General features: G+C 36.0%; 1 protein-coding gene across 1 annotated transcript in view; it reads right to left on the reverse strand.

Moving 5' to 3' along the window:
* The window catches only part of UTRN (utrophin), a 498335-nt gene that overhangs the window by 285990 nt on the left and 197699 nt on the right, over positions 1–14646 (reverse strand). The window contains exons 40-43 of the mRNA XM_019653741.1: positions 14100–14272; positions 7099–7249; positions 5361–5536; positions 965–1100 (exon numbers count right to left, since the gene is read on the reverse strand). Coding sequence (XP_019509286.1) covers positions 965–1100; positions 5361–5536; positions 7099–7249; positions 14100–14272 — 636 coding nt within the window. The remainder of the gene's footprint in view (positions 1–964; positions 1101–5360; positions 5537–7098; positions 7250–14099; positions 14273–14646) is intronic.

A 14646-nucleotide genomic window follows, 5' to 3' on the forward strand; every position in this document is an offset into this window, starting at 1 on the left:
TACCTACCCTAATGCTGCCCCACGCTTTGTGACCGACTCCAAATTGTTTACTAAAGGGAAGTTCCAGGTACTAATGACATTTTTCGTTAAAACAGGGGCAAGTTTATTAGATACTTCGAAATATCTAATAGCTAGGCATTTTGAAAAAAACAATCATTGTTTACCCCATAATATTTTTCATCATTACTAACAGTTTATCAAAACGCCCAATCATACTCCTTTTGACAAAATCTCTTATCAAATGAGTGGGTATCATTCTAGGCATACTTTGATGCATACCTGTGTGTATATGCACACACAATTTATTTTTTTAAATAAAAATATGAGGTCACTATGCTTATTGTTCTGCAACAAGTATTTTAATTCTTAACACATAAAATATATAATTTATAAATATAAAAATGTATGGATATTTGGGTATGTTTACATATCTATATATTAATAGGTATTTTTATATATAGTATACATATACAACTATAAATAATTCTTGTTGGTTGCAGAACAACAAAAAAATTTCATTAATACATTTCATTAATACTTCATATAAGCCTAGAGTAACCTGTGCTGGGTTACTCTCACATCACTTAAGAGTTCTCTTGAATTTCTATGAAATTCAATTTCACAGATAGTAATCAGTAATTATCTTCTAAACCTAAAAGCAAAAACTGTACTTCACAGCAATATTATATTCTAAAATGATGAAGTCAGTTTAAAATATCCTAAAAACTTTTGGTCTAATACTAAAACCACATGACGTATCATCTTTATGAGTGAAGCCTCACCTCTGCATGAACAAAACTATACTTGCTTTAAAAAAAAAAGATATTCCTCTTTAAAGTCACCACATATGCCACAAAGTACACACAGTTTCTTCCCCTCTTCTTCTTCTAATAGTTTATCTTATTTTTCATGCAAATGTTCATGCACTTAAAAGCGCTGGCAAATACAGAGACAAACCACTTACTGTTAATTCTTGCAGGTTTTCTTCCAGCTCAGGGGTGGACCTCTTTAGCACAGCATTCTCAGCCTTGGTTAACCAACAGATAATCTCATCTAGTCTTTTTCTATATTCCATCACCTGCTTACTTTCTCCTTTTAGCCTAAAAAAATATATTATTTAAAAATGCTGAGAAAAATTATTCAGTTAAGTAGAACATTATATATTTGCTTTGCATATCCAGATTAAATACATCACAAAAGAAATAACTCCTAATAATTATTTTAACATGTATTTAAATGTGTTAATAGTAATGTATACATTCTGCAATACCAAAGACTATATCAGATAATGTAAGAAGAATTTTTCCTACATTAAATTCAAAAAGATTGAAACTAAAGAATGTTATCTTCTCTCATTATGAAAAATTATATATAAATTTAATAGAAGAGATGTTTTTGAAAGCTAGATACCATTGTACAACATAATGGACTTTAAATAACATGAAAAAATGTCTATCTAAAATAATAAGGAAAAACACATAATTCTCTGCATATTCCTTGGAGACATCATTATGTAACATATTATTCACATTGGTGGCAAGTATTATCCTGCTTTATTCATAAGAAATAAAGAACAAGAACAGGGCAAGATACTGGGAATGGAACATTTTTACAAGTATTAGAAAATACAAGAAAAATGAAATGGACAGTTCATTAAAATAAGTATTATTTATTAATATAGCCAAGTTATAAAAAGAGAATTAGAAAATACAAAGCAAAAGTTTTAAAGGATATAGAAAAACAAATAGTCTTGTGAATATAAAAAACAAACTTTAAATCTTTAAACATTGTAAGAATAACATTTATAAGTGTATAAACCATCTGTCAAAAGATGAGGATAAGTTTTGAATTCATATGACAAACCAGGTCATGTATTTTTAAGAAAGGGTTTGAAAGCTATTTAGAGTTTGGTGGTGGTATCATTATTGTTACAGGTCCTACTACTAGCTATTGATTTAAAAATAGAATACAATTTTTATGAATTACATTGTCATCCTTAATAAGAATGTACATTTTTATGTCTATCACTTAGTCTTTTTAATCACAAAAAGGCCTAACTTATGGCATATATTTAATTAAATGCAAAATAAACACGTAAGGCGGGCTGAGTGGCTCAATTGGTTAAGAGCTTGCTCAAGAGTTTGAGCTCTGAGCAACAGCGGTTTGAGTCCCGGCCTGAGCTGAGCAGCTGCTAAGCTGCCAACAGGTGGCAGGATGGCTCAGCTAAAAAATAAATAAATAAATAAACACATATATTTAATAAAGAATCAGTAATATTTGAAGGAGAGTATTTTAATGTTTAAAAAAGCTAATGAAAGTCACCAGAATATCACAAATTTTCATCTTTAAATATCCATGAGAAGACAACACTGTTTCAAAATTAAAAACATAAATAAATCAAGCAATACTACTAATTGTTAAGACTACCAATACCAAGACAGATAATTTACCCTTTGTGTTGAAGAGTATTTAAGTAAAATAACTTTTGAAAGCACCTAAAATACTATTACATACCTTATGTTTCCAAAAAAAATGTTGGAATTTAAATTTTCCATGTTTCATAATGATGACCTAGTATTTTGAAAATATATCTATGAAGGAAACTAATCTTATCAAGTAATTTCAATAAGACATATTTGAGTCACACAAGATTTTCATCTGCAAACTAGGTAAATAATAGCTACATTTTTAAATGTTATCCCTAAGAGGAAAAACAAGTTGTAAATTCGTGTTCAAACAGTACATAACAATTATTCATTAAGGGATAAGACTTTAAGTTGCTGAACTGTGGAAGTATTTAACTACAGGCACTCAATACAAAAACAGATGGAACTGTGCTCTTTCTCTGTGACTTTGATAACAGCGCACATATAATCTCTTAAAAGTTCCAAGGTGGCCCCAATTTATGATAAGTGACAATATGAAGTGAACTTAAACATAAATTTATGAACACAAATATTGCTTTAGTTAAAACGTAAGATGTCAGAGAAGAGATTCATTATTCTTTTCTCTTCTAAAAAAAAAAAGAGTAAAATATGTATTGGTTTCACATTTTAGTTCTGTGAGCAATAATTACCACAGTCCACAGAGATCCATTGGAAAATCTTTTCGGGAATTTCTGCATTTATTGCTAATATCATGCCATCAGGCACATCGTTTTCCTTATGAAGACATGGAGATAGACCATTTTCAAGCTGGAAGGGTTCTCCATGCAAACGCATTAGCATGGCGTAGAAAACTCTATGGGACCTCAGCTTCCAATCCTGCCCTGGTCCCTGAAACTTCCTCTCTATCTAACCTTTGCAGATCTCTTACCTGGCCAGACCATTTCATGCCTCCCACCTTTGCCTGTTCTTCTTTTCCCTAGAAGACCCTCCCTAGAAGGAATGTACGGGAAATGGCTATAACTGCTTCAAAACTCACTTTCAGGCTCCCTCCCGCATGATGTCTAAATTCCATGGCCCATCACCCCTGCCTCTGTGACAACACTGTAACTTCTTAACGATGTGCTCTTTAATCACACCACAGCGTTTTTTCCTTTAATTAGTTTCTTCTTCTTAGTCCTTAGTTATATTTGTATCCCCAGTGCTAAACACTAACTCAATAACTATTGATCAAATCAATCGATCAATCTTTGGCAAAATTCAGCAATAGCATGCTTGGAGAATAAGTTCTAGGTTCACTTACTATTTTAAGAGCTAGATATTTTAAGTGCTTACTCTGAATAGTTAGGGGCATATGCTTTTTACAAATGCCATTTTATTTAATCTTCATGACACTCCCGTGAGATGATATCACAATTCTCATTTCCAGAAGAGGAAACTCGGCCAGAAAGCGCTGTGGTCTTCCCAAGTTTGTATAGCACAGTATTTGAAAGCATAAGTGCCATCACTAACTTTCTGTGAGGGCTTGAACAAGTTACCTAACCTCTCCTCTCCGAGCCTCAGTTTCCAAAGCCGTGCAGTGGGCCTCACCGTCCCCTCGGAGAGTAGCTGTGAGGATTAAATGAGGCACTGCGTGCAAGGTGCCAAACGCTGTCTCTGCTCTGTGGCAATCTCTCAACCGAAACACACAAACTATTACTTGCCTCTCACCAAAACACAAAACAATAGATGATGTTATTTTATAAAAAGCAGCAAAAGGTCAAATATTCATACTTGAATAGTTTGTTATATTATAATATAGGCACACCTCATTTTATTGTGCTTCACTTTAATGTGTTTCACAGATATTGCATTTTATTAAAAATTGAAGGTAAGACCCTCCACCAGCAAAAAGGTTATGACTCACTGAAGGCTTAGATTGGGAATAAAGTACTTTTTAATTAAAGTATATAAGTTGGTTTTTTTAGACATAATGGTACTGCACACTTAGACTACAGTACAGTGTAAATATAACTTTTATATGCACTGGGAAACCAAAAAAATTGCGTGACTCGCTTTATTACAATATTCGCTTTTTTTGCAGTGGTCTGGAATGGAACCCACATTATCCCCAAGGTATGGCTGTACTGGACTTGAAAAAGATTAGCCTTTACCAAAACAATAGCTTATCATTAAAATAATATACCATCTATAGAGTTAAAATTAGGAGGAAAAAAAATCTGGGACTTTTTAACTGAAAACTACCATTAATCCCTCCAAAACGGTCTTGTATGAGATGGACTGTATTAAGCAAAGTAGAAATCATCCATTAAATATTGACTATCTCAAAAAAATGATGTCAAATAATTTATAGTAATATGTAAAATAATATATATAATATAGAGTATTATATTCACTGGTAAACATGTTTACAACCAGAAGACACCCTAATAAAGTCTGAGGCATTGTAACATAATTTGACATAAAAACAAACAATAGTACATCGTTATTTATTATAGTGTCTAGAAGGCAAACTGTATTATCTACAAAGCATTGACATTGTATCCAGGTGCAGCACACCTTTTGACACTAAGAATGATCTAGTGAAGACCCTAAGGCCCATTCAGGAAATTAGCAAGTAAGAGGTTTAACCCTGAACCCCAGTCTTCAGACTGAAAGTCCAGAATGTTCTTTCAACTACTTCAAGTTCCTGCCACATGGTTACCATATCATCATAAACAGAAATGAAAGGAATAAGGCATTTTTTTTACACATATGATACCTGCATAGAAAAGTGACACATTATGGACAGCCTGAAAATAAAGGACGGTGTTCTAAAAATGCAGAACACGGACAGTGGAGGCTTTACATAACAGTCAAGTCCTTATTGTAATATCAGACCATAAAAGAATTTTGAACTCATCTGAGTGTATCTTAAAAAGACTCTGCCCCAAATAATTTTACCCCTGTGCCTTTCAATTATTGTGGCATAATCACCTTGGCCGCCGCGCCTTCGCTTCTGCAATGATCGCACTCCAGCGTTCGTTCAAACCTGCTAGCTTGTCTTTCAAGAAGCTTCCATCGGTGGGGGAGAGTTTCTGGACAATCATGTCCCCAGTTCTGTTTAGTGCTGCAAAACTGGGCTGGTGGCTGCTGATTCCCTCTTCGAGTTCCTGTAACAGAGTACAACCTAAGATTAATTCTACCGCTGAACTAAACTGTTCTGAGGCAATGCATCCCCCTCCAGGTACCCTGGCGTCAATTTAAGGGTTAGATGAACCAAGTCCTGGAAAGATAGTTTATGTTTATGAAAGAAGGCATTTGAAAAACAATTTAATTAAATTTAAATGAACACACTTAACAAAATCTAATTTGAAATTTAACCTACACTCATGAATGTCATCGGTCAAAATACGGTGAAACACAACAAATAGCATAAACTATTAAATAACAGCTGTTTACAACATTGAAGCATAAGCATCAATCATGTTTGAATAAAGCAGATTCTTATCTTGGAATATGTGCTTGAAAGCATCTCTTAAAAAGAAAAACAGTGTTGACTGAGTGGCTCAGTTGGTTAAGTGTTGGCTTAAGAGGACGAGCTCTGAGCAACAGGGACACCGGTTCGATTCCCACATGGGCCAGTGACGCTGCGCCTGAGCTGAGCTGTCACTCAGCTGCCAACAGCTGGCAGGATGGCTCAGCTGGTGCAACAACAAGATTGCCTATTCAATGGTGGCTACGCCCACTCGCAACTAAGGTTGAACACAGCACCTTGAGCTAAGAGGCCACAAGCTGCTGACAGGAAGCCAGGTGGCGAATGGTGCCCTCCACAATGAAGACTGAAGAACAACAACTTGTTCTTCAATTCCCAATTCCCCACCACTGTTCCCCTCCCCCAATTCCCCAAGAAAATCTTTAAAGAAACAAAAAGGAAAACAAACCCCATCCACCCTTCTGTCCTACCACATATAAGTAAGCCTCAGTGTGCATTTTATCGAAACATTGCTTCACTGGGCTATAGATTTTTAAGTAGATTTAAAAGAAAGTATTATAAAGTAAAATTTAAGCACTTCTCTATAACTCAAAAAATGCATTAACAAGTATATGAGAAAAATAAAAGCATTCACTAACTCTTCATGAACCTCTACATTAAATTTATTTTCAAATTTAATAAAAGAGGAAATATTTCTTAACAATAGTAAATTGAAATTTTTTCTACTTTCAACCATTATTTTTAAAGACCTGATTTAGCTACTATGTTATATTTTCCAAGACTGAATTAGACTTACATGAGCAGCTACCTTGTTATAACTCAAGAATAATTTACTTTTATGATAATTAAAAATACTACAAAGAGAAAATAACATGCCTAAATGTTTAAGTACGTATGCTGACATGTTTCTGTCCTTCATATAGTCTTGGGCACAAAATTTTACAAATGTTATTCTGAATACAAAATTTTAAAAATAAATTTTTTTTCGTTTTAGCCTCTAAATAGTATTTTTAATTTAAGTTTCTTTAAAATCCTAATTAAAAATTATAAATAAGCAATTTTCCATATATCTTTGAAACTAGACACTAGAACTGAACACAAAAAATTACAGATTGTCTATATACCCCTGAAAAATTAATATATTTAGCCCCTGCTTTCGAAATCTGTCTTCAATGCCACATACTAAATAAATATGCCACCTTTTCCACAGATCCCCATCCTCTGATGGAAAGCACTCACCTGCTGATGTATCCTGGCTTTCTCTAAGTCCAGGCCACCATCTGGAGCAAACGTATCTGCCAGTAATTCTTCGGCTTCTGTTATCCACTGGGTGAGGTCATTAAGGTCACAGTGGAACTGCCTCCATTCTTCCACAGCCCTGTCAAAATACCTAGAGGACAGTAAAATAGGTTTCCAAACTTTCCAGGGCTGTCTAGAAGCAATTTTTCAAAAAAGGAAATTCAAATCTCATTTAAACACAGAGCCTGCCAAATGAGTGAATTCACAGCTCACTGCTCTACAGGATTAGTGTTTGTAGTGGTTTACAGTTAATGATTCCTTTTAGAGAAGCATGTATCATACCAAGCGTAAAACAATCAGCACACTCCCCGTCCCACCTCCCTCTCTCTCACGTACATGCCTGCACACACTAGGCAGCTTGTTACCTAAAAAGACAGCCTTCTCAGGCTTGGAAAATCAAGATTGATTAGCTGTAGGCAGTTAACCAACCCAACTTTAAATACTTAACATTTCAAATTCTGCAAAATGTAAAATATGATTCATTACTCTGTTGTCTTAGGAAAAAAATATATTTTACTTTCAGAACACTTAGTTCCCAGGTAGAACAAAACCCAAATGGCCAAAACACTTCAAAATTTCCTTTCACTTCATTATCTCTGTGTGATGGGCTGAATTGTATGTGTCCCCCACAAATTCATATGTGAAAGCCTTAACCCCCAAAGTGACTGTATTTGGAGATAGAGCCTTTAGGGAGATAATTTTTAAAATAAGGTCATGAGGGTGAGGCCCTAATCCCCCAGGATTATTGTCCTAATGAGAAGAGGGAGAGACACCAGACGTGTTATGTATGTACTACTTTTCGAAGCTGAACTGAATTACAGTAACAATGCATTTAGAATGTTCGCTCAAAAGATGGCATTAATCAAATGAATGTTAGCATCACTGTGTATTACAATTTTAATATATTTTTTCTTTTCTTAAAATGTGCATAAATTTTTTGGGGGCACCCTCTGTATTTCTCTGTGTCTGCGTGAGCACAGAGGTAAGGCGATATGAGGACACAGGGAGAAGGCAGCCATCTGCAAGCCAGTGAGAGGCCTCGTCACAAATTCACCCTGCTGGCACCTTGCTCTTGGATTTCCAGCCTCAAGAACTGAATGAGAATAAATGCCTGTTGTTTAAGCAATCCTGTGTGTGGTAGCTGATTATGGCAGCCCTAGCAGACTGCCACACTCTGTGCAATGACTAATCCGGAGTGTCCCAGTTATCTGAACATAGCACAGTATGAAAGTACCTGCAAAGCCCAGGTTAGGCAACGAGACAAAGTTGACTACTGAGATGTCTAATTAAACCTAACTCCTTTATTTTTTTTATTTATTAAGTGTATTGGGGTGGCAGTGGTTAATAACATTATGTAACTTCCAGGTGTTCAATTCTGTAACACATCACTGGTGTATTGCATGTGTATTCACCACCCAAGGATGAGTTTCCCTCCATCACCATAAATTTGACCCCCTTCACCCTCTTCATCCTCCCCCCACCACTCTTCCCTTCTGGTGACCACCAAACTATTGTCTTTGTGTATGAATTGGTTTGTTTTTGTTTCTTCATTTACTGCTTTCTGTTTTATACATATGGTGCTTGCCCTTTTCCGTCTGATTTATATCACTTAGCATGATACTCTCAAGACCCATTCAAACATAACTCTTAGAAATAATATGAAGTCAAACTCCAATAATTGTCATATTTGGAACACAAAATAAATATAAAAAGAAAAAGCTTTGGGCCAGCCAAGTGGCGCATTGGTTAAGAGTTTGCTTGAGACGCCAGAGGGCCACATATGAGGGCCAGTGACACTGCCCTCTACAGCTAAGATGCTGAAAAACAGCTCAACCTGGAGCTCGGTTGCCAAGAGTCGTCAGCGATGGCGTAGGCTGCAGCCCCTGCTACAGTGGGTTGCCATGGGCTACTGTGTGTAGCCAGCAGCCAGCATGAGCGGCCAGCAGCCACAGTGAGCGGCCGTCCAGAAGCCGGCGACTGATCTGCCTCGCCCAGGAAGAGTGCAATGGTGGTGCCAACTTGGGCCAGTGAAGCAACATCCTCCACAACTAGACTGAAGTACAAAACGACAGCAACTTGTCTGTTCCCCTTCCCCCAATTCCCCAGCACTGTTCCCAACCCCTAATTGCCCAATAAAAATCTTTAAAAAAAAAAAAAAAAAAAGAGAAAGCTTTGTTGGATTAGGATCCTGAAGAATTTCCTTCTGTCCTTTATTTAGACTAGTGGTGCTGGGAGAGGTTTAGAAGCTATCTTGGAAATTTAATAATATTAATAAAATGTTTACTTTCTATAATAAAAATATTATTTTAAAAAAATAATAAAATGGTTCCTAACATTGCTGACTCCTAAATACTGTTTATATTTCCTTCTGTCATGAAAATTACTTTGAAAATTCAGTTAATATTTGTTGAGTGCCCACAGGGAAGCAACATTCTACTGGGCATGAGAAATATAAGAGCACGTCAAACAAAACACTGAGAAAATAGTAAGACTATCTTCATTATTGTTTGTAAAAATGTGCAATAATTAAATAACAAACACAAATTTTGACTTTTGAGATCCTGCAATAATGAATAGAAATGTTGCTAGAAAGCCTGCTCCAAAAATCTAAAGACTTTGAGAAGTTTCACATTAAACCTAGTAAATATCATTATCGTCAGAACATAAATTTCAAGTAAATCTAAGCAGTAAAGCTATAGATTAAATAGAAAAGAGTTGTAAAAATGGGGGAAAAAAAAAAAAAAAGGAAGAGCCATTTTCAGGTAGAATTTGCAAAGCCATCATCTCCTCTCTGAATCCAGCCAGCTGAGGCAGCACAGAAATGTGAAGGGCTATGGACTTCCAGAGAGTCAAAGGATTCAAAGTCCAAGCCTTACACCAGCCTTGGTTTGGATGTGAACTAAAAACATGTAAATTTGCCTTCTCTAATATTCCAACTGGCCTTGCTACCTTCCCCCACAAACTCATCTCACCACCTAGGTTCCCAGTCTCTAGCAGGGGTACACCATCACCTACGTAGGTCCTCAAGCCAAAGACTCGGGGTTCATTTTTTACTCTTCCTTCTTCCTTACTCCAACACCCCACCAATCTCATAAGTTATTGATTCAACTATTTAATTCTCAAATTTTCCCCTAGTTTCCACTTTCACAGCCACTTTTCTAATCAAGTTACCATCAGGTGTCAAGCACAGATGGGTCTCCTGGCTCTCAGTTTTGTCCTCTACCAATCCATTCTACAATCAGCAAACTGGCATCCCCCTGTTAAAATACTGCAATGACTCCCTGATGTTCTCAGAGTAAAATACAAGCTACTTAGCATGATATACAAGGCCCTTCTGATATGGTCCCTTTAGACCTTTCTGGTTTTATCTCTCTGTTATGAGTTCAAGCTCTACTGAACTATTGCCAATTCCTCAGAAGCATCACACTCTCTCTTATCTTTGGCCTTAGGCAATGTTGCAGTCCCTCTATTCCTTCACCTGACTAACTTCACAATCTCCAAAAAGGTTTCCCACTCCGGGTCCCTAACACGGCCTCCTGCATCGCTCCCATCACAGCACTATGCACTGTTGAATAAGGCCCTACCATACAACTTTGGACCTTGATGAATGGGTGAAGTCTTCTTATGATAAAACTGAATTTCAAAAACTTGTTAAATGATGAAAAAAGAATGCCTGATGAAATTAAGAAGGAAAACTATTCTGGGAGAAGATGGAATTCTGAGTAAGAATCAGAAACTGAGACAGTACAGAAAGCCAGAAAATTTTAATCAAGTTTATATGAAATGAATGAAGAAAACTTTTTTTTGAACAATATAGACAAAATATTAAAATTCAGGCCGTCTGGAGAACACTGTTAAAAAGCTTCTAAGCTCAAGATGGGAAGTCTGAACTTTGTTCCCACAGCAGTGAGGGCCACCAAAGAAGATGCAGAGGATCAATTCCTGACGAGATGTTCTTAGGAGAGAAGATCCACGAGGGTCCAAGGATGCAAGATGAGAAGGAAGAAATAACGGGCTTAAAGAAAGGGAAGAACTCTGACAGGGAACAAGGAGCTCCATTATCTATCTAGCATGGCTCTAAAATTGCTTATTTGGAAAAATAAGACAGCCAATGCCATGAACCATTGCAAAGTAGGCATAAAGGAGTTCTCAAAGAGAGATGATCTGTTTTATTTTCATGGTACTTACCTTACTTGTACTATTGGCCAACAAAGCTTGAAAAGTTTTATAGGCAAAACAGCCCAGAGACCTGGTATAGACAAATGGGCATGGTGGTCACCCTGGTATGACTCTGGCTGATAACTGAAACCATGAAAGCACACGACATTTACTATGGCCTTGATGCTTCATGAAAAGAATAGAATAAGGCCAGCCGAGTGGCTCAGTTGGTTAAGAGCTCGCTCAAGAGTTTGAGCTCTGAGCAACAGTGGTTCGATGCCCNTACCCGGCATGATGACATCATCGCGCCAACCCCATCACATAGACCCCGTACAAATACAGGTGTATGTGACAGGGTTGCTGCCATAATGTACTTATGCAGACCAGCCACACATGTGTAGAGAGCAGCTACTCTGTAGAAAGCAGCTGCTGTATTGAAAGCAGCAGTACTGGAGGTACAACGACACTTCATGAATTATACACATTTCACAATATATAATTACATATTGTTTTTGTGATTAATCACTATGCTTTAATTATGTTCAATTTGTAACAATGAAAATACATCCTGCATATCAGATATTTACATTACGATTCATAACAGTAGCAAAATTACAGTATTTATAGAGTACCAATGAAAATAATTTTATGGTTGGGGGTCACCACAACATGAGGAACTGTATTAAGGGGTCGCGGCATTAGGAAGGTTGAGACCCACTGATATAATAGAATACTCCATCGCCTATAAAAACCATGTCAAAGGAGAATATATAAAACAATATAAAATTTGTGATATTTTAGTATCACATATATATGAGTAAAAATAGACATGTATGCCAAAATGTTAACAGAGGTTATTTACGGAGACAATGATAATTCTGCTTCTTTGTACTTCCTCTCACTCCATCCCTACATCTCATGTACTACTCTTTTATGTCAAGAAAAATCTCCCATAGATCTATCGAAAAAAATAAATGAGCATATGTCAGGAGATAAGGAGGTAAGGTCAAGGCTAAGAAAGACAAAAATTAAAGCAAGATTTTTGTTTGTCTTAAGTTGTGACTAATCTAAGTATATTCATAAGCTATGAAAGAGACAATATTTACTCCCTTCAAAAACGAGGATGATTCCTCTTAAATAATTTCAATACACAGCTCTCTAGAGGTAGAATTAGCAGAATACTAAAAAAAAAAATGCTATCCTGTGGCCATAGTTAAGATCCTAAGAAACTCAAAATCCTCTGTCAGAATGAACACCTGTGGTTTGAATAACTTCCAATGTCAGCTATGTGGTTTTGTTTCGGGGTTTTTTCCCCCNGTAACAAGATTGTCTGTTCGATGGTGGGCTATGCCCACCCGCAACTAAGACTGAATTCGGCACCTTGAGCTGAGCTGCCCGCTTGGATGGCTCAGTGGATACAGCATGTGCTCTTAACAACAAGGCTGCTGGTTCGACTCCCACATGAGCTTAGAGGCCATGAGCTACTGATGGGCAGCCAGATGGCGGCTGGCGCCCTCCACAACGAAGATAGAAGAACAACAACTTGGCTGGTCTCCCTCCCCAATTCCCCAACAATGTTCCCCTACCCCTATTCCCCAGTAAAACCTTTAAAAAAAAAACAATGAATGGTTAATATCCCTAATGTAGAAAAAAGCTTTTGCAAACTAATAAGTAAATAGTTATGCCATAATGGAAAAGAGAGCAAAGAACAGGACCTAACAATCTACAGAAGAAATAACACTGGGGCCAATAACCTTATGTAAGAATATTGAAATCTCACTGATAATAAAAAAAATGAAAATAAAATTTATATGTAATCCATCATTATACAATTGGCAAAGGTCTTGAAAAAAAATGAACCTGTCAATGTTAACAAGGGTTCAAGAAGAAGGAAATTTCCACGCATACTGATATGCGCTGTCAAGGGTATAATAATCAATTTTATGATGCAATCCAGAGCCTTAAAATATAATTTTTCAACAATCTAGTCTTCATATAATTAAGTCTAATTAAAGTCGGAAGTATGCATCAAGATATACATGAAATGATATTCTCAAAATGTACAGAGATATTCAAAGGAATATACCAAAAGCCATTAAAAGTTATCTTTTCAGTGACAGTCTGATCACATGAAATATGTAAGCTAAAACAAAAACAAAAAAACAAACAAAAAGATGAAGAACATTGTTGTTTTGTGTATGTCTCTGAAGATGACCAACATGTTTTTCTGTATTAACTTTCCTCTTACGTGGTACTTTATATTGGGGTATTTCACGTCTTATTTGCCTTTCCACTACATACCCAGCTACTTGCAAAGATCTTATCATTTTTTTATTTCTACCTATTAATAGGCCTGATCAAAATCTAGAAAAAAGGAGGCTCAAAAACATTCTATTAAACAGAAGGTTATTTTTAAACAGGGTTTGGAGTTATACATGGATTCTAATTATCTGTACCTGTCTTTGTTCTCCACTCACATTAATCATCCAGTGTATAGACCAAGTGAACATGAATGAAAATCCTTTTTAAGCTTTTTAAAGAAAATAGGCATTATTTAGATATTAAAAATTAAAGGTGTTCCTTTAATTATTAAGATATTGTGTTGCAAATGATCATCTGTATGTGATCTCTTTCTTCTTTCTTTTAAGGAACTAACTACACTCATTGCCATTGATGAAACAGGGCCTATTACAAGGATGTTAAACATACTCTCATTAATCTTAATGTAATGACCTTTGTCATGGTCCTTTTTTTAATTAAATATTAATTTAATTTATACGTACCCTTTACGATCATTATACATTCTATTAATTCTGTCCCACTTTGCATTCAGCTGAGAAAGTGTATCCCTGATCTGAATGGCCTCAGGTCCCGAGGCTTCGAGGATAACATCTGGTTGTTTTTCATGAATGACTGCAATCTGCTCTCCGAGTTTGTCCAGTTGGTCTTTGATATTCTACAAATATGTTGTCAGACATTAACAAAATCCAGCAAAGAGATAAAAAGAATGAAATTACAGACCAAAAAACTATGTTTATAACAATTATTTAAAATATGAGTCATAATAATTGTTGTTTATCAAAAGCAGAAACTGCATAGAAGAAAGCATAGGTACTAAACTTATGGACCTTGGGTTCAAAGAGGATTTTATCAAATCCTCAAAGGCAAGGGAAGTAAAAGCTAAAATAAATGAATGGGACTATACCAAACTAAAAACCTTCTGCACAGCAAAAGAAACCATCGACAAAATAAAGAGGCAACCAACCAAATGGGAGAAGATAATTTGCAAACAGTGCTTCCGATAAGGGGCTAATATCCAAAATATATAAA

Source organism: Hipposideros armiger, unplaced genomic scaffold (assembly GCF_001890085.2).
Source record: "Hipposideros armiger isolate ML-2016 unplaced genomic scaffold, ASM189008v1 scaffold_206, whole genome shotgun sequence".
NCBI classification, from domain to species: domain Eukaryota; kingdom Metazoa; phylum Chordata; class Mammalia; order Chiroptera; family Hipposideridae; genus Hipposideros; species Hipposideros armiger.